The sequence below is a fragment of the Nuphar pumila genome, chromosome 13 (assembly GCF_984573655.1).
Source record: "Nuphar pumila chromosome 13, dmNupPumi1.hap1.1, whole genome shotgun sequence".
In the NCBI taxonomy this organism is placed as follows: domain Eukaryota; kingdom Viridiplantae; phylum Streptophyta; class Magnoliopsida; order Nymphaeales; family Nymphaeaceae; genus Nuphar; species Nuphar pumila.
Window position 1 is genome coordinate 78,824,515 of NC_143261.1, and position 21,337 is coordinate 78,845,851.

Consider the following 21,337-nt stretch of genomic DNA (forward strand, 5'->3'; position numbering starts at 1 on the left):
AAGGAGAAAACATTTGTAGAAATTAAAAGAGGTTGAATTTTTAGCTACCTTCTTCACATACGAAGTCTGCAATCAACTTGGCTACGGCCTTTGGCTTCTCCACGTGAGGAATATGACCAGAGTCTGGAATCATGCACAGATCTGAATTTGGTATTTCCTGAAGTAGCCTCTGAAACAGAATACGGGCTTTAGCAGTCGAAACTCTCCCCAGTATATCATCTTAAATCAGCAGATAGAAATGGCAACCTAAGCTGCTGAAGGTGTGATGTGCATGTGTGTGATTTGCACACAATCACAAGCCACTAAAGAGCACAAGAGCACAAAATAAAAATATAATTTTATTATTGAAGAATGCTCAAGAGAAGCATGAAGTTACAAGGGGTTTGTATATATATAGAGTAATGCTATGATGCTCCAGGAGCACCTACTCCCACATAATAGAAATCATAATTGTAGGCAGTATCTTTTCAATCAGACCTTATGGATATACTCAACAGAGTTTATTTGATATGAACCATGTTTTGGATATATTTTTTGGTCATAAACATAGGATTTTTTTCAAGTCATGAAATTATACATTGTGAGCCGCTGTTTTTTAAAGGTTATAAAAAACCTACATGTATGCTATAATCACATAATCCAAAACTTGTTTTCTACTAAATAATGCTTATAGATCATATGATCAACAAAAAAAAGTTCGAAAAAATAAAAAATCTAAAGCTTCTATTAGGTGGGAGTAGGTGCTCAAGAAGCACCCTATCATTACTAATACATATATAGAGTAAAGAGTAGCTGCCTACACCGGATTTGTGCCTATCACTGCCTACAGGGCTTTTAAAAGTTTTTTTTTTTCAAGTTTTTCTCGAATCTGACCATACATATGTGTTATACATGTTCAATTTTATAGGAATGGACTCTTGCATCATTCGACGTGTGCAAGTTTTTATAAGGTTTGAAAATCAACCGTGTAAAATTTTTATAAATATCATAAATATTCAAAACTTAAAAAATCATGTTTTTTTTTTTTATCCAAAACACGATCCAATTGTCATTTCCTAGCAAATCGACCATGCTGAACGCATCTGCGAGATCAGATTTGGGAAAAACAACTCAGAACAACCCCCTTTCAGACACAGTAAGCTGTTGTAGGAAGCTACTCCCTTTATAATGCTACAAGAAAGAGCTTAAATACCATATTGTTCACTAGTCTGAAAATAAAAAGGGTTTTTTTGCAAAAACGTCCCTGCCTTATGTGTTTTTGCAAAAACAACCCTGTCTTTTCGTTAACTCTCTCAAAATCGTCCCTGAGGTTTACAATAGTCTAATTTCTCAGTTAAATGCAGAAAATTGCCATTATACCCTCATTAAGGGACCTTTATGAACTTGGGCTTGTAGATCCTTCATAATTTGTTTGTGAACACCACAAACCTGAAGCAATCTTGAATAATTGATTCTCATGCACCAAATTGAAAGCATTGGCCTTCGAATTGGATTGCAGCTTGAGAACTCCATTGAAAATTTGTGGAAGCCTCTTTAGCTTCTTCAGTCTCCTAACAATGGAGAAAGAATGCAGCACAGCTTTAGATAAAGTGGGAAAGTGACATTCATTTTCTTTGGAGGGGGAACCATCATGATCATGAAGGTTGTCGAAAATCTGAAACTAAACTATTCAACACCCAATTTCACAAAAAAGGCCTAATCTTAGAAAACCACTTCAGCAAAAAGACTCAATTTAACAGCAGCCACTCTTTCACCACAGAATATACCCAATTCAAAAACGACTAATTTTCTGCAACCACACTAACGAAAAAGCCATCAATACTCCTTCACCGAGGCTCTAGAAGAAACACAGTTCTAGTAGAAACACTATGAAGGAAGAAGTGGTTTTCTCACTGCGCAGAAGCTGCAAGTGCTTATAGTTGCAGGACCAAAAAAACAAATGCACCAGAAAGCATAATCACCACAAGAAAGAACAAGAAATTAGGGCACATAAGAACCTCAAATCCTAGGATGAAAATTCAAAGCCATGTGAGACAGAGGGTTAGGGTTGGGACAACATCATGATGGTCGTACGAGGATATAACAGTCATTTTTCATTGACATCTGACCATGGTTAATCTAACGCCATGTAACAGAAGGATCAGTTTGTCATAACGTCAGAAAAGGTACGGACCTTTTTACCAAAATGCATAAGGTAGGGACCTATTTGCAAAACCACAACAAGACAGACTGATTTGCAAAAAAACCAAATAAAAACCATGAACAGAACCAAGTGGCATGGTCATCTAGGGGCAACATGGGCAGACTTCAAACGGAAAATATCCAATGCGCCTGTGGCCACCAATGTGCAACTCAGGTGCTGTTGGTTGGCCCACTCGGTGAATGCTGCTGCATCACTTCTATTCTATGTCACATGGATATGGATGCGGGAATGGGACACAATGCGGATTCACTTGGTATGATTTTATAATTTACAATAATTAGGACATGAGGACATAGCTGTACACACACAATATGTAAAAAAAAAATTTAAATCCCTATAATTAGAAACATATATGGATGTGGGAGCGTGACACAATGTGGATTCACATAGTACATGTAAAACCCGTTAAAAAAAAAAGCTTCAGATCCAGGTTGGATCCGACCGGATCCGGACCTGCCTCCCGTGTTTCTATTTAAACACGGGAGGGGGGGTTCTCCTTTTATGCAAAGGAGACCCTCGACTCTCTCCCTCCCCTGCGCCTTCGCCGGAACCGCCCCCACCCGACTTCCTTTCTCTCTCCCTCTCACGGTCTCTTCCCTCCAACTCTGCCACTCTCCCCCCGACCTTCTCTCCCTTGGCTTGCCGGTGACCTCCCCCCTGCAGGTACGCATATCCCTTTCTCTCTCTCTTTCGCAGTTCTGGCCGGCAGGAGGGCACCATCGCCTGTTTTCTGGCAGGCAGAAGGCAGTGCTCCCTGCCACCCCTGCTCTCTCTTCCTCTAATAACAACAGAGGGGAGGGCACCTCTGCTCTCCCCCCCCTCTCTCTCTCTCTGTGTAGGGTTCGCAGGGGAGAGGCACCTCTGCCCTCCCTCTCTCTCGGTGTGTAGGGTTCGCAGGGGAGGGGCACCTCTGCCCTCCCCCCTGTGTGTGTGTGTGTGTAGGGTTCGTAGGGGAGGGGCGCCACCCCCTTGCTCCCTCTGTCTCCTCGGTTTGCAAGAGGGGCACCTTTCTCTCTCTCTCTCTCTCTCTTTCTCTATCAGCGTTCTCGATTTGCTGGGGAGGGGCGCAACCCTCCTCGCTCCCCATCTCTCTCACTCTTTCTCCCAGGTCAGCTGGCAGGAGGGCATACCCTCAAGAGATCACTTGAGTTTTCTGGTTGGCGGGCAAGGGCGCGGCTCCTGCCGCCTCTTCTTTTATCATGCCGATGGGTAGGGGCTGCGCCCTTGCCCCCTCCCCCTTCTTTTGGTAGGCTCACGGGTAGGGGTTGAGCCCCTGCCCCCTCCCTGTTTGTTGTCAGGCCGACAAGCAGGGGCGTGCCCCCTTCCTCTTTCTCTGTCAGGTAGGCGGGCAGGGGCACGATCCCTTCCCCCTCCCTCTTTCTGTCGGATCTGCGGGGAGGGCACAGTCCCTGACCCCTCCCTCTCTCTGACAGCCTGTTGGACAGGGGCGCAACCCTGCCCTTCCCTTTTTTTCAGATTCGACCCCTCGCGCGGGTCAACACTTCTTTTATTAAAGAAACATTTTTCATACAGTGCACGCACCCCATCGGCGCAACAGACTCTACATGCGCACAGAGGCATGAGACACTCATCACCTACGCCCAGAGATGTTAGCAACTCTGACAATCCCTGAGGTAAGGGAAAGTTGCACAATGGACAATAAAGGACAAATCTTAAAACTTGTGAATTAAACAATATATATATATATATATATATATACACATTACACATTTAATTCAAGGACGCAGTTTTGCGATTCTTATCCTCTTTCCTTTATGTCATTTACTCTGTTGTCGCGCTTTAGTGCATAGGCTACTGCTTACGCATTTAATTTAAGGACGTAGTTTTGCCATCCTTGTCTTCTTTCCTTTATGTCATTTACTTTGTCGCCACACTTTAGTGCAACGGCTACAACTTACGCATTTAATTCAAGGACGCAGTTTTGCGATCCATTTCCTCTTTCCTTTATGTCATTTACTTTACCGCCACGCTTTAGTGTAAGATCACGTGTTTTCGGATCTTAGTCAATTCATGAAAATTCCAAAATTTGGCTAAGTCTGGTAAGAAAATCGTTTAAGGCTCGAGTCTTATACCGATGTCTTAGAGTTTGGGTTTGACCCAGGTTTCATCGACAAGGTCGAGGCGAGCCAATCGGAACGTGATAAAGAGTTTTAATTTCGACTTTTAAATTCAAGCGAAATTCAAGCGAAATTCGGGTTATTTTCGGGCGAAATTCGAAATTTGATATTCATGTAAGATATCATTGGATGCACCTCAAAATTCTGAGCGCAATGGTATTTTACTTTTCTAAATTCGAGTTCCGGTTGGCCCAGAAATCACGTTTTTCTAAAATTTTAGCAGTTTGTTGAAACGGATCCGAAATTGGATCGGATTGCATCCAAGGCATAGGATCCAATTTTTTATAGATTTGGGTCCTAATTAGGTTCTATAAAATCTGGATTTGATCCAAGTCTTAATCCAAATTTTTGTATGAGTATGGGTTTGGATCTTGGATCCGAATCCGGATCCAAATCCAAGCCCAACATTTTTATGGCTTTAAATTCAGTCAGGAGCTTTAAATTGAGATTTACATCATATAAAAAGTCTCCATGGTCAACATGACCAATTTTGGAAGCCTTTGAATAATTAAGAATAAGTAAATTCAAAAAAATAAATTTATTATTTTTTATTAATTTCGGGATTGGGTTAAGAGGGTTTAGGGTTAACCCTCTTCCCTAATTAAAAGGGGTCAAAAGTCAAAAAAATGGAAAGGAGTCCAAAATTCTGGAAACTCTCTCATTTGACTTTAGAAAAAAAAAGGAGAAACAAGAAGAGAGAAAGGAGAGAAAGAAAGGGAGAGTGAAGGAGGTAGAAGAAGATTGGAGGCATCGTAGCTCAGCCCAAACGCCTTCCACAGCCTCTATTCATATTTTCCTCCAAAGGTATGGGTACCCCTTCTTGAAACGAATGAGAAATCGGGTGGAGATGGGATTTCCATGCATCTTTTGATGGAAATCCAAGGAGGAGCAGTGGATCCACGATTTCCACCGATAACCATTTGTACATTCTGTATTTTCCTTGTTTTTCAACAAAAAAAAAAAGGTATATACTAATGTGTATCACAAAGGGATTGCATGGACACTGGTGCTGTCGTTTCTGACAGCATACACAGGCCCAGATTGGGCCTGTGTATATGCTATTGGACCCAGCCGACAGGGTCGGCTGGGCTGGGTGTTTTCCTTTCAAAAAAAAAAATGGGTATAACGTGTAATGAGTAGATAGTTTTTTTCCTATTGTTGTTGTTCTCTGACAGCATACACAGGCCCAAACTGGGTCTGTGTATATGCTGTTGGACCCAGCCGACAGGGTCGGCTGGGCTGGGCTTGGTACTTTTCAAAAATATGTATATATATTAACAAACAGTTTTTTTTTTTTGTCTCTGGGTTACTGTTGGCTGGCTGGCACCCAGTCGAGTAGCACTCGGCTGGCTGCCAGCATGCTGGCAGGGTGCGCCAGGCCCAGCATCCAGTTGGTTGGGTGCTAGGCGAGCCTATGAAAGGGTCGTGGCAGGCCCAGCTGATCCAATCGGCTGGGTATTGGCATGCGTTGTAGGTGATGCACTATAAAAAAAAAGTATAATACTGGCCCACAAACATGTTTTTTCTTCTCTATATATATATATCCATGAATATGCCTGTAGTGTGGACTGTTATGTTTCCTATTTATACATTCATCTCTGATTTCGTTGAAGCATTGACAGTCATGGGAATGTGCATGCGGCCTACTATCATACCCTGTTGTCAGATGTAAATATCCTTTGAAATTCTGAAAATTTCATTGAAGTATAGGGATATCATGTTGCTATCCTTTATTAAAAAAGAATATATATATATATATATATATATATATATATATATATATATATATATAATACTCCCAAGGGTTTTGAATTTGGTTTTTATCACTTAATGACTGGGTCTTACATTTGTTATCAGTCATACACAGATACAACCACAATGGCTGACCTGTGTGATAGGGCCAGCCGACAGGGTCGACTGGACTGGTTTGACTAGCCGGCCAGTAGGCTGTCCGGTCCGGGGCTGACATACCCAACCAGCAGCTCAAACATGTGCTGAATTATAGGTTTTGACAGAAGGAAATGTGAATCTTATACATGCAGAATTTTATTTTACGTACATTATTGTAGTTGTGCAATTAAAACGTGTGGATGTTGTACTGTCATGCATTGCCAGGTCATTAGTGTTTTATATTTAGTACGAGGATGCGCACTTGATGGGAATATGTACTTGCATGTGCACACACACACTCAAGGCAGTATGCATTGGCATGGATATATGTAGGTTGATGCAAGATTTCACAGGGCAAAGATGCACATGAATTAAGCACTTCATGCTTATGAATAGTTTTGCTTTGCGGGCACATTTGGAACATGAGTCTTGTATGATAAATGACACAATGCTTGGTTTTGGCATGCGATGTATCGATGCTCTAAATGAACCATCACCGGCTTGGAGAGCCGTGAGCTTGGTTGCATTTCTTAAATATTTAATTTCATCGCTCAAATCACACTTGTTGGTTCTGCACACTACCGCACTGTTTTGGTTGTCCTCACGGGCGGGAATCCCGTGATGGTTCTCGCAGGAGTGGATGTGAGCTTTTGCCCTTGTTTTTGCATATTGGATTGCAAACTTCAAATAATGGCTTTTAATAACAGACAATAACTAAAAATAGTGTAATATACTTTCTGAGATCATCCATTCTCGGGGAGACTGTGAGGACATAAAAACTCCGTGTGCTTAATTTGGTCTCATGAACCCGATATTGAGGTTCCTTCTCCTGGCCACGGTTTTAGGGAGAGTCCGTCACTTTACCTGGGGGTGGTGTGTTTTGACACAACTGTTGTTTTTGGTACCAAGAAAGTGACACTTGTGGGCGTGGAGTGTCCCTTGTGTCCCCGACATTAGATGTGGAGGTCTAATGTTCCGAAGGTGATTCGGTCGGGGGCAAAGTTTGGAACCCAGTAATAAAATACAAATTGTGTGCTAAGTTACCCTGAGAACCTAACTTAACCTCGAGGATTGTACCGTTTGGTGTATCCACGGGCAACGGTAATTAAAAAGAGAAACTTAAAGTTGTACGCATTTAATAGGGCATGCATATGGAAATAAAAGACTTAAATGAAAGATAATAAAATGATTCATGCACTGTACAAAAATCATGCATTTTCCTGTTATGCATTAGATCATGCATACTTTAATGGTTCCCTCAATCAATACATGATGGTGAGTGTGAAATGTTTATTTCTTGTTGCATACTGAAGTTTTATTACTTGCTATTGCTTTACTGTCTACGCATGCTTAGCATTTATGATTGTTGCATGAATAAATTCCTAAATGCTATAAACTGTCTAGTATGTATTTCCCTCAATTGTTGCATGATATCTTATCTTAACCCTTTATCTCACTTGTTTCATTAAGAAGTAGCCGTGCTCAGAATTTCGATTCTGACACCCTACTTTATTGGTTTTTCGCAGGAACAGGTGATCAGTGAAGTCGACAGCTACTGGAAGGGCGCGAGAGTCACACTGAGTTTTTGACAGCTTCATTGGTGAACAGAGTGACTCTTTCTTTTTGGTCTTTCAGTCTAGTGTTCTTTTCATTTACTTATTTCCGTCAGTGGTTACGTTATTTTCTATTGAGTAGAACACTGTCCTTGAGATTAATTCTTAACTCTTGAATAAAGAAATTGGTTTGGTTTTTATGGATGATGATTGCAATTTCGTTTGTGGTGTTTGGCTATCCAGTTGGAGTTGGAACTGTGAGGACCCCGGGTCTCTGGGAAGTTTTCCGCGCTGTTTAAAAAAAAATATCGCATTTTCAAAGGGGATGAGTTGGGGTCGTTACATTTAGTGTACAGGCTACTGATTACGCATTTATTTAGCCGAGGTATGGTTTCGTACCTCGTGCATTGCTTACACACTTATTTAGCTCAATGTGGGGTTTCACACATCGAGTCTTGCTTTATACTTTGTCGTCGCGCTGTAATGTGCACAGGCTTGCATTGTAATATATGTATTATTCTTACATAAATGCAACCTCGTAGGACATGCAAGAGCGTATCCTATCCTACCTGTTTCCTACTCGCTTTTTTTGAAAAGACATGGGTTTGTGCATGGACACTAGAGCTTTAAAGGAAGGGGATTCCTTGCGAGAATCTTACCTTACAAATGCGTGGTTTTGCAAACTAAAGCCTGCACACTTATAGGTTGCGAAATTGCAATTAAGCTTTCCCAAGTCGGCGCATTTGAGAGAAATATTTTACAAACTTCGGTTTGAGATTTCGATATGACTTGGATAAGCCCAATTGGGGGCATGAGCACGTGGTTGAGCAGGGTTTCTGCTGAGAAACCCATACCACCTTTAATTGTAAGCAGTATCTCGAGACATGTACAACATGTTGATACTACGATAATTGAATGAGAGATTTGTGGCAATCTCGTATCGTGTAAATTTCACAATGTTATAATAATAGTTGGAAAGACCAAAACATGTCAAACTAAATAGTTGTATCGTATCTTTTACGAAACATTGAGTTGGATTTCTTTTGAGAAACCAATACCCCTCTCATCGTAGTCGTACTTTTAGACAGTCACGACATGTTAGTACTACGATGATTGGATGAGAGGTTTGTGGTAACCTCGAAGCGTGCTAATGACACATTGTTGAAATCACAGGATGGTGATGATCGTCTTCACAGGCAAGATGCTCGAGCTGGTTTGAAATACCATAGCATATAGAATGGGCCATCAGTTAAATAAAACCCGACGCACTCATTCGCCTCTTGTTTCCGTCACAAAAACTCTGATGAACATGTTAACAACCACTCCTTGGGCAAATGACTCAGTATCCCCAGTCATCGGAGTTAGGGGACGAGACTATTAGAGATTATCCTAGGTGGTGGATCTCATTGACTTCTTCAAAAGTTGGATGTATCCGTTGCCACGTATGCCTTTGTGGAATCCTCTTTTGGTCACCGACCGTCCTCTTAAGAGCAGACTTAGCTAGCTGCCCGATGTATCGAAAATACATGACATAATAAACCCCCAGATTAGTCTCAATTGTTTCTACGTTTCGCACTTGTGTGTACCCATATGACAACTAATATCGAAACAAAGTTATTTATGTTCACATTACTGGTTGAATTGCATATCATGGATGAATTAAATGCATATGCTAAATTTGCTCACATTACTTGTTGAATTGCGTACCATGTATAAAATAAATGCATATGCTAGAATTATTCTATATTGTCTTGTGCACCTACCAGTTTTTCATGAAACTGACCCATTTTATGGGCACAAGAGATGATTAGGTTTACGAGACAGGTGATGGCGCAATTGCAAGATGACTTCAAGATCCCACTATTTTTGCTCGCTTTCCGCGTCCTGGATACATTTTGGGTTTTGCATTTTGTATAAGGGTTTCCTCGAGAAATCTCATTTTGTATAAATTTGAAATTTTCTTCTAATGCATCTGGTTTCTGAATGTTTGAGAAGGTTTAATCTATTGTGAAATGGAAGTTTTTACGCTAACGCGCCCAAGGTTGTCAACTTGTCTGATATTTTAGAAAAACCGTTTTCACTGATTCACTCAAACAAAAACTTTTAAAAATATAAAGGATTTTCTACTCTCTTTCAATTATTTTGAAATGTTTACAAGTTTGAAATTTTGAGGCGTTACGGTATAATTCAATAATTTACAATAATTAGGACATGGGGACACGGGTGTACACGTACATAGATGTATGTATGTGTGTGTATGTATAAAACAACAATTATAAATCCCTATAATTATGAACATCAAATAATGAAGGTAAATTGAAAATGAAATGTAATGTAATTAACGATAAATTTTAAAAGAAAAAGAATTAAAATGAATAAGAAATAAATAAATAAGATCACAAAAGAAAATTGATAAAGTTAATGACACAACGTTGACTATGTTCACCGGTTTGACTGTGCCCATGAAGTGTCATGTCGTGCCCACGTACTGTCCGAGTGTTGTATCATGTCGATATGGGATACACATGCTAAGTGAAGTGTCTACATAGTTTCTATTTTTCAGATTTTCAAATGTAAGACATGAAATCAGCGCCATGTCAAATTCTCAGTCATCATCCAGTACACAGACTTCTGTTGTTTTAAAGGCTAGGTTGTTGAGACTTAATCCATCTAAAAAAACATAATAAAATTCTACATGTAACTCACCTGTGCAAAGTCACTACTAATAAGCCGGTCATCCTCTCCCCAGATAATAAGTGTTCTTTGCTTTACCTGTGAAGTCAGCATCAGCATCCACTAGAATGACAAACATATAAAATATAGAAACCATAGTTCCAAAGTTAGGGATTTGGGAGTTCTGATTTGGGGTTCTAATAGATGCTGATTTAGAGTATTTTCAAATCAATTGGCATGTGATTTGCTTAGGTATATGATTTTCTACGATTTTCTGGGTTTTATGCATATTCTAGAACAGATTTGGGAACTGTTGATTGTGAGGTTATTTGTGGTTGTGAAGGGGTTAGATTGTTTCTATCAGTGTCGTTTCACTATTCGAAGTAATCAGAAGCCTATTTTGTGCCCTATTTTACTGCAGTTTGAGTTGGGTCAAGATTTGTGAGGGTATAAAATTGGGCAATACTTAGTTTTTGGCCATCTGAGTTCATCGACTGACTGATTGGAGATGGATTCACTAAAATATTGGTGCTGACAGTATTTCTATACCACTCTTGATATTGTTGGCTTGGCTTTTTCACTCTTGGTGTGTTTCTTGGCAAGTCTTTACCAATTTGTGAGAGAATTTATCAGGTGATACTTAGTTTTTGGCTATTTGAAATCATTGGCTGGATGTTTGGGGTTGGGTTTGCCGAGTTTTTGGTGCTGGCAGTATTTCTATACTGTTCTTGATATTGTAGGCTCAATTTTTGCATTGTTGGTGTGAGAAAGATCAACCTGCAAGAGACAAAGGGAGGTAAAGAGAGAAGAGGGGAGTCGGCGGCAATAGGGTTTTCCCTTTTCTATTACTATTTATATGTATTGTATAAAGTATAACATTACACAAGTAATACAAATAAATTACAAAATGCCACCGCCCACGCATCCCGAGGTGGATCCTTGGAATGTGGTGTAGGTCGGATCCATGATCCAAAACTAACAGCCTCTCTCAAGTTGAGTATGGTCTTTGATCATGCTCAACTTATCTTTGAGTGCCCAAAACTGATGAGTGGATAATCCCTTGGTAAAGATGTCAGCAACTTGCATATCTGACCGAACATATGCAGGTTCAATTTCTTTTTCTTCCACCATTTGTCTAACAAAGTGTTGATCGATCTCGATATGCTTCGTGCGACAATGAAGGAAGGGATTGAAGGCAATATTAATAGCACTCTGATTATAGCAAAAAAGCATAGAGGACGAGATCAGTTCTTGTAATTCTTGCAGTAGATGTTTCACCCATGTAACATCGGTTGTTCCTGCTGCCATTGCAATATACTCTGCTTCAGTACTAGATCGCGCCACTGCCTTTTGTTTCTTGCTACTCCATGTTACAATATTATTGCTAATAAGAATGCAATACCCCGAAACTGATCTGCGCTCGTCAGGATCACCAGCCCAGTCTGCGTCTGTGTAAGTGAATAGTCGATGCCCTGACCTATAAGCTGTGTCCTTGGTATACATCAAGCCATCTCCAATCGTACCCTTTAAATACCGAAGGATCCTTTTCACTCCTTCCATATGTACATCTGTAGGAGCATGCATAAACTGTGAAGCCTGATTGACAGAGTATGCTATGTCAGGCCTAGTGAAAGTTAGGTATTGTAACATCCCTACAACTCGACGATACAAAGTAGGATCATGATAAGTAGTGCCTTCTTTAGCACTTAGCTTATGATTTAGAAGGCAAGGTGTGCTAATTGGTTTACAATTCTCCATCCCTGTAGCAAGTAAAATATCAATAGTGTAATTATGTTGGCTCAATGTAATAGTCTCATGTCGACTATCAACTTTCACACCCAAAAAATATCGCAAGGGACCCAAGTCTTTCATCTTGAATTTAGCCATCAACATAGACTTAACCCAAGATATGTGAACCTCATCACTCCCGGTGATAATGATGTCATCAACATATATAAGCACCCAAACAATAGTTGAATCACTTTTGAATATGAACAATGAATGGTCTAGAACACTTTTAGTGGACCCATGATGATGGATCTCCGTGGAAAAACTTTCAAACCAAGATCGAGAAGCTTGTTTCAAGCCATAAAGAGAGCGTCGAAGTTTACATACCCAATTGGATGAATCATGCATGCTATAACCAGGTGGCTGCTCCATGTAAACTTCTTCCTTTAGTTCACCATGCAGAAATGCATTTTTAACATCAAGTTGACTAAGTAACCATCCATGTTGTAACGCCAATGCAATGATAATCCTGACGGTGCCCAATTTTACTACTGGGCTGAACATTTCATCGTAGTCCTGCCCATACTGCTGTGTGAAGCCTCGTGCAACCAGACGAGCCTTATAGCGCTCAACACTGCCATCTGGTTTGTGCTTGATCTTGTACACCCATTTGGATCCTACAACATTCTTGTTATCTGGCCTTGGTACAATCTCCCATGTATTGCATTCATGCAATGCTTCCATTTCCTCATTCATCGCCTCTACCCAGGCACGAGAATGTACATCCTCATGAAAGGAGGAAGGTTCTGTTTCTTTGGACACTCTAGTTAGAAATGTTTGAAAATCCAAAGAGAAATTGTTATAACTTACCTAGCGATCTATAGGATGTCTAATCCGAGTGGAACGTCGTAGAGGAGTCTCATCATTGACTGGATGAGCTCTACGAGAATAAACAAGGCCAGAAAAACGTGAGGATGTTGTTGTAGGAGGAATGTCTTCCATATGCGGTTCCACATCGAAAGTATAAGGTTCATTGTCTATCAATAAAGATGAATCCTCGTAAGGCAACGAATCATATAAAAGTGAGTCACTAAGCCAAGGATCATAACCGTCTTGTGTATCTGTGGAAGATGAACCCAGAGTGTCAAAATTTTCATCATCAAAAACAACATTTCTAGATACCCGAATTTTGCCTGTATGAGGATCATAACACCTGTATCCCTTATAGTCATCTGCATACCCAAAAAACTTGCACCGCACAGCTCTGTCTTGAAACTTATTTCTCAATGAATGATCAATATGAACATAACATACGCAACCAAAAGGATGTAGTTCTTCATATGATGGATGACAATTATAAAGAACAAAATACGAAGAATTATCTTCAAGGATGGTCATGGGCAACCTGTTGATAACGTAAACAACTGTATGGAAAGCCTCTGTCCAAAGAGAGAAAGGAATACCCACAGTGTGCATCATGCTCAAGGCTGTCTCAACAATATGCCTGTGTTTTCTCTCAGCTACTCCATTTTGTTGAGGGGTATGAGGGCAAGAAATGTTATGTGTAATGCCATGCACCTTCAAATATTCACTAAATTCATGGGATATGTATTCTCCCCCCCATCACACTGGAAATATACAACATTGGTATTGAATTGGTTTTGGACTAGTGCATGGAACTGTTTGAACAATTTGAAAACTTCATGTTTGTTTTTCATAAAGTAAATCCAACTAAATCGAGTGTAAGAGTCAAGAAAGAGTACATAGTATCGAGATTCAGAAAGAGAGGCAGTAGGCGTAGGACCCCAAACATCTGAGCATATAATCTCAAAAGGCTTTGTTGCTCTTTTATTGATACTATGAAAAGGAAGTACATGACTTTTGCATAAGTGACAACTTGGACATTTTGACTCTAAACTGACTGCGGGTATTAAACCTTTAGCAGACAACTTGTCAAGAAAAACTTGACTACAATGACCCAAACGAAGATGCCATAAGTTTGGCTTATTAAGTTTCAAGACTCTAGATGAAGAACTATGATCTGTAGATCGACTCAAAAATGTTGGAAAGGAAGAAGCTGAAGAAGCCACGGCTACGGAAGACGACGTCTTCAAAGGCACATGAGATTCTTCAAAGACGTACATGTTCCCGCGCCGTTCACCTTTAGCGAGCGTCTTCTTGGTGTGAAGATCCTTAAGATAAACAGAAGAAGGAGTAAATTCAACGGAAGAATTGGTTTCATCAACTAATTTTGACACAGATAGAATATTCTTTTGAATAGCAGGTGTGAGTAAGACATTTGACAAGGGTAATTGAGATTCAGGCAAAGAAAGGGAGACATTTCCAGTGTGAGAGATGGGGTGGTGAGATCCATCTCCTATGACTATAGTGCCATTACGAGTGTAAGGAGTCAAGTGAGAAAATTTACCTGCATCAGAAGTAACATGTGCTGCTGCCCCTGAATCAATATACCATATACCTTCATCATTTTGGCGCAAGTTCATCTGATTGAAAGTAGTCATAAGGATATTTTGTACGTCCTGTGGAAGAACCTGTCCCTGAGGAGTGCGTGCAAACGTTTGAATTGCCTTCTGCCCTGGCCTACTATCTGGCCTCCCTGTTTTATTCCGGTTCTGAGGATTGTACCAGCAATTTGCTTTAACATGTCCCCACTTATTGCATAGAAAACAAGTAGGAACACGTCCCCCTCGTGATACACTGCCTGAGCCACTACCTCCTCCACCTGGTGTAGGTAGTAATCCTCCTTTGTTCATAGGTGTTCCATTGGGACGAGGAGGAGTAAATAAGACTCCTGTTTGAATGGGCGTATGTGCCATCATCACAGGATGAGCATCATCTGACGCGTGTTCCTGATCTAAACTGACCTCATATTGCAAAAGCTTAGATTGAAGATCATCAAAACATGGAAGAATCGAGACAACCTGGAGTGCCGTGCAAAACATGCGATATTCAGGTCCAAGGCTACCTAATACCTGTTGTACCATATCCTTATCAGATACAGGACTTCCAATGGCAGCTAACTGATCTGTAATCACCCTGACATCCCCCATGAACTCTGTAATAGATTTGTCTCCCTTTCGCATGGATTGGAATTGCCACTTGAGTTGCAAAGCCCGAGATTCGAAAACCTGAGAAAAGGAATGAGCTAGTCCATTCCACAACTCGGCAGCAGATTGATCATCAGAAATAGTTTGTAAAACACGATCAGAAAGTGTGGAAGTTATGTAAGCAACTAATGTTTGATCCCGTTGTACCCATATATCATAAGCAGGATTGGTGGTTCGAAGTTGACTCGCCTTCCCCATCTTCACCTATTATCTCTTGCAGAATATGTGTAGGTGGGGCGGGTGATCGCCCATCTAGATGCCCATAAAGACCATGACTGCGAATAAAAGGCACAATCTGACGCTTCCAAAGCAAGTAGTTATCATGGGATAACTTGTGGGTCATGAGGTGAGTAAGAAAACTAGGGTTAAGCTTGGAATCCATGGATTATATGAAGAATGAGATGTAATAACAGATAGGAAATAGGAATAGGATGATACCAAAATAGAGTGCCGACTGTACTGATAGTGTACTGAGAGAAAACCAGCAATGCTGTGTGCTGAAAATAATATCAGTGCCTTCGTCACACAGAGGAGTAGTGACGTGAAAAAGAGATTGTGACGTGCGAACCAGAAAAATGTTGAACATAGATATTTTTGGGGAGAAAATCAAAGATTCGGCAGTCTGGAACAGAATATTAATACGTGCGTACCAGAAAAATATTGAGAATGAAAAGAGAAACTAGAATGACGTGAAAAAGGATTAAGGAAAAGAGAAATAAATAAATCTGATGAAGGAAAAAAACCCAGAAATAAATCCTACGTCCTTTAGAAGCACGTGTTGGTCCTTATAGGTCTTCTAGATAATTGATTTCCGCGCCTGTGCTTTGATACCATGTGAGAAAGATCAACCTGCAAGAGACAAAGGGAGGTAAAGAGAGAAGAGGGGAGTCGGCGACAATAGGGTTTTCCCTTTTCTATTACTATTTATATGTATTGTACAAAGTATAACATTACACAAGTAATAAAAATAAATTACAATATGCCACCGCCCACGCATCCCAAGGTGGATCCTTGGAATGTGGTGTAGGTCGGATCCATGATCCAAAACTAACAGTTGGTGCAGTTCTTGGCAAGTCTTTATCTTATTGCCTTGTGCCAATAGCTTAAATCTTGTGGTGTCATTTGAAGCATTGCATGGTGTCTTCTCTTTTGGTCTTTCATAGCATAGAGTGCTCGTGTTTGCTGTGGTTGGTACCCTTTGTCCAACATTCTTAAAGATATTTGGGGGTTTGTGTTGTCGGAAGGGGTGATTTGTTGTATGTTATTGACTTTTGTTTAGTGTGGCCATTGGTGGAAGTCATTTGCAAGTTGTCTTTGGTAAAGGCACAATATAACAGATATCTTGCTTGAATTGTGGTTGGGTGACATATACAGATTCTTGGATCTTGTTTGGATGTGATTGTTGACTTTGTGTAGCTTCCTTTAAATTGTAGTTGGGGTTGGAGTGATATGAAGGGCAAGGATTTTGGAGTTTGAGGCGGACAAATGGAAGATATGAAAGATTCAAAAGTGACATGAGCTTTATTGGTTGCTTCTATAATGAAAAGATTATCACGACTGGGTCTAGAACTTAGGATCCAGACCCAATCTGTTTTTAAGTTGTATTTAAACACATGCTCATTAATGGCATGTTGTAAATTCTATACTTTGTGTAAAGGGTGTTTTTGTACCCTAATAAAATGTACGTGTGTATATCTAATACAGAATACAACATACCCTAAGTGTGTGGGGTTTTTCTGCAGCCATCGATATCTCTCTCCCTCTCTGCTTCTCTTTCTGCTATGCTGAAGGTGGGATACCATTTCTAACATGGTATCAGAGCAACAGATCCCTTGAAGATCGTGTCTAGCCTCCTTGCTATTCTCTAAGGTATTTTCCTCTTGATTTTCATCACTTCTTCCCTTCTTCTCAATCCAACGATTTCTTCTTATCATGTTTCTTTCCTCTTTCTCTATTCCTCTCTTCATACAACATATTCTTTTCTGATCCATAAATATTTTTTTTTATTTCCCGCAAATCTGAATTCATGTTTGCGTGATTTCAAAGATTGAAATCACGTCAAACCCGTCCCTTATCTTTCCTCATAATTAAGGTCAGAACTGAATCTAATCTGTCTACTTCTGTGCGTTCGCTGTAGTTCCTTAATTGATTAAGATCATTTTGCCTACCTCTCAACTTTGGAATTTTCCCTTTTAGAAAGAAAACATGATTAGATAAAACACGTTATTTTCATATTAACGTGCCTTCTTGCTGATTGATCCATATTTCTTTTAGAGCAGTTTCTTTTCTTTCTCACTGCATATTCTGTTTTCTGTCTCGGGTCTGCAGGTCAAAAAAAAAACCCAGCAGCCGAGTTTCGAGTTTACTTTGTTTGCTCTAAAAGTGATTTTCCTTTCCGGTCTCTTAATCCTTCTTGTTTTTCACCCATTGACTATGGACTCATTCCCTTCTTCGCACTCTGGTCTATCTTCCAACTTTCTCAGTCAGCTTGTGTCTGAGAAACTGAACAATTCCAACTTTTTAACCTGGAAGAGACAAATCATCCCATTCATAAGGAGTCAGGATCTTTCTGGACATCTGGATGACTCTGTTCCTGTCCCTCCAGAGTTCTTATCACAAGAAGGCAAGAATGGAGAGGGTGAAACTTCAATTACATTTGTTAGAAATCCAGAGTATGTATCCTGGATGAAGCGAGATCAGGCTTTGGTTGCCTACATCACTTCCACTTTGTCACAAAAGGTGCTTGTGGCAATCCCAGATGATTGCTCAGCTATGCAGTTATGACATCGTCTTGTTCAGACATATTCTCAAGTTTCTCAGGCCATAATTTTATTTTTAAAGAAAGAGTTTCAAATGTTGAGGAAGGACTCCATGACAGTCATGGAGTACTTAAACAAAATGAAGACTATCACAGATCAGTTGGCCATCGTGGGTTACGCGGTCAGTGACAAAGATATGGTGCAACAAACCTTAAGCGGGCTGGGACCCGATTATCACATGATGGTTACTTCCTTGCTGTGTTTGCCAGACTTACCTACTTTTGAAGATCTACGTGCTAAGCTCTTACAATATGAGATGACCTTGAAGGGATTCTCTGAAGGTATTCATAATCCCATTGGAGCACATGAGGTCCTTGCCACAAGTGTTACATATGGTCGAGGATGTGGCAGGTGGGAATCTCAGGAAAGGGGAGGTCAAGAGAAGAATTGACAAAGAACCCGTGAAATTTTACCTACTCCCAGTATGTCTCCTAATCTGCAAAGGCAAAGGACGATACCTACCTGCTTTCTCTGCAACAAAAGGGGGCACATCAAAGCAAATTGCTGGTATAACCCACAAAACCGAGAGAAACAATTGGAGACAAGAAAGGGAATAGATACATTGAAGAATACTGGGGAAGTCAAGCAACTGTTGTTATATGCCTTGGCTAAATTGAACATCAAACAAAATGATCACGGTACTTGGTATGTTGATTCTGGTGCAGCCACCCATGTTACTGGTGATGCTGGTAAGCTCCTAAATCTTGCTCCTTATGTTGGTAGAAATAGTATTGTCACTGGAGATGGGTCTCGTCACCATATTTCGCACATTGAAAATTCTGTAATTCCTATGTCAAACTCTTCTCTTGCTCTTTCAAATGTCATTCATGCTCCTAATATCAAGAAAAATATTGTTTCAGTCTCTAAACTTGTCGATGACATTAATGCTTCAGTCGAGTTTACCCCTTTTTTCTGTTCATGTTAAGGACCTTCACACGAGGGAAACGTTCGCTGAAGGAAAACGACAAGGGAAGATGTACGTGTTCCAAGAGAATCCTTCCTCTCGTGTTCAACCTGTTGATTCCATCTTGAAGCTCACTTCATCATCATCAGCTTCTCCTGAGAGTTTTTAATCTTTCTGAATGTATTGAGCCGAATCTTTGGCATGGTCGTCTGGGTCATTGTAGTAGTCGTTTTATTGATAAGCTTGTTTCAAGCGGTCTTATTCCCAAGTCAAGTTTGAATTTAAATGTCGATAATAAAAAATGTTCAAGTTGTCTTCAGTGTAAGAGTCATGTTCTTCCATTTCATTCCATTAATAAAAGAACTTCAAGACCATTTGAAATTATATGTTATGATGTTTGGGGTCCCGCTCCAGTTCCTTCCACGTCTCGCACTAGATATTATCTCATTTTTGTTGATAGCTATTCTCGATATACATGGATTTTCTTCATGAAAAGTAAATCTGAAACCTTCAAATTGTTTCAGAATTTTCATACCTTTGTTCAATATAAATTCTCTGAGAATATTACATGTTTCCAATGTGATGGAGGGGGTGAGTTCTCTTCAAATGACTTTATTAATTTCCTCCAGACAAATGGAATAAGTAGGCAGGTGTCTTGCCCTCATACACCTCAACAGAATGGGATTGCTGAACGGAAGCATCGCCATATTGTTGAAAGTGCAATGAGCATGATAGTAATCTTCCAGTTACCTTGTGGGCAGAGGCCTTTCATACAACAGTCTATGTCATAAATCGATTGCCCATGAATATCTTGAAAAACAAATCACCCTATTTTTCTTTGCATTGTGTGCATCCAAATTATCACGATTTGCGTGTATTTGGGTGTCTATGTTATGTTCATGTTGACAGTTCAATGCGACACAAGTTTCAAGATAAAGCCTTACAGTGCAGATTTGTGGGATATGCTGATGACTACAAAGGATATAGATGCTATGATCCCGTGGGCAAATGCATCAAGATATCCGGAAATGTTGTGTTTGATGAATCCAATTTTGGTCATAATGTAGTCACTCCTGAAATTGAAACTTACCACCCTTGGCTCAACTCAGATCTCTTTTCTAGTATTGATGGTGTTTGCTGTACAGACTGTAATCGAAGAGATGAGGCAAACGTGTCTACTGTTGTGCAAAGAACTAAGAAAAGTGTGATCTCTGAATCATCATTGGCTCCCGAAAGGTATAAAGGCATTGTTTACTCTCGACGTGAGAAGGAGATCTTCCCCAACCCTAATCAGGAGCTGAATTCTCCATCTGCTTCCATTCAATCACCTGTACACAAAAGGTCTACCCGGACTCGACATCCTATTGATAGGTGGGTTAGTTATGAGAATTTCACAATGGATTTTCAACTTTTCTTAACTGTCTTGGGCAAAGAAGATCAACCCACCACGTTTTATCAAGCAGTAAATTCTAAAAGATGGATTGAAGCTATGAACGAAGAAATGGAGGCTCTTCATGAGTGTGACACTTGGGATATAGTTCCCAGACCACACAATCGAAATGTGGTTGGTTCAAAGTGGGTGTATAAGATAAAGTATAAGCCGGATGGTACTATCGAGCGATACAAGACTCGACTGGTTGCCAAAGGCTTCACACAGAAGCCAGGAGAAGACTATGATGAGACCTTCAGTCCAGTCGTGAAAATGAGTACTATCCGCATTATATTGTCATTGGCTATTGAACACCAATGGACTCTTAGTCAACTGGATGTAAAAAATGCCTTTCTCCATGGAACTATGAAGGAGGAAGTATATATGGAGCAACCCACTGGGTATGCTGAAGGGAACTCCAAAGGATACGTGTGCAAATTAAAGAGAGCTATATATGGTTTGAAACAGGCATCTCGATCTTGGTTTGATAGTTTCTCTCTTGAAGTAGAAAAATATGGTTTAGTCGATCTCTTCTTGACCATTCTCTTTTCATATTCAAATGTGCAAATATAGTTACCCTGTTATTGATATATGTTGATGACATTATCATTACAGGTAACTCTAATGAACATATTGAACAGGTCAAAGAACTTTTGAACCACAGATTTAAGATGAAAGATCTTGGTAAACTGTGATATTTTCTTGAAGTAGAAGTTGATAGGACTCCTGAAGGTATGGCACTTACTCAACATAAGTATACTCTTGATGTTCTTAGCAAGGCAGGTATGACAGACTGCAAGCCCCTAAGCACGCCCAGTGTACTTCATCAGAAACTAAGTTCTCAAGATGGAGATTTGTATGAGGACCCTACA

General features: G+C 40.2%; 1 protein-coding gene across 2 annotated transcripts in view; it reads right to left on the reverse strand.

The window, feature by feature from the left end:
* Positions 1-21,337, reverse strand: part of LOC149818821 (alpha/beta-Hydrolases superfamily protein) — an 83,614-nt gene that overhangs the window by 1,314 nt on the left and 60,963 nt on the right. Inside the window, exons 9-10 of one of the 2 annotated variants that reach the window (XM_089984869.1) lie at positions 10,491-10,556; positions 49-169 (exon numbers count right to left, since the gene is read on the reverse strand). In XM_089984869.1, coding sequence (XP_089840995.1) covers positions 49-169; positions 10,491-10,556 — 187 coding nt within the window. The remainder of the gene's footprint in view (positions 1-48; positions 170-10,490; positions 10,557-21,337) is intronic. The other variant, XM_089984870.1, reaches the window with a different exon arrangement.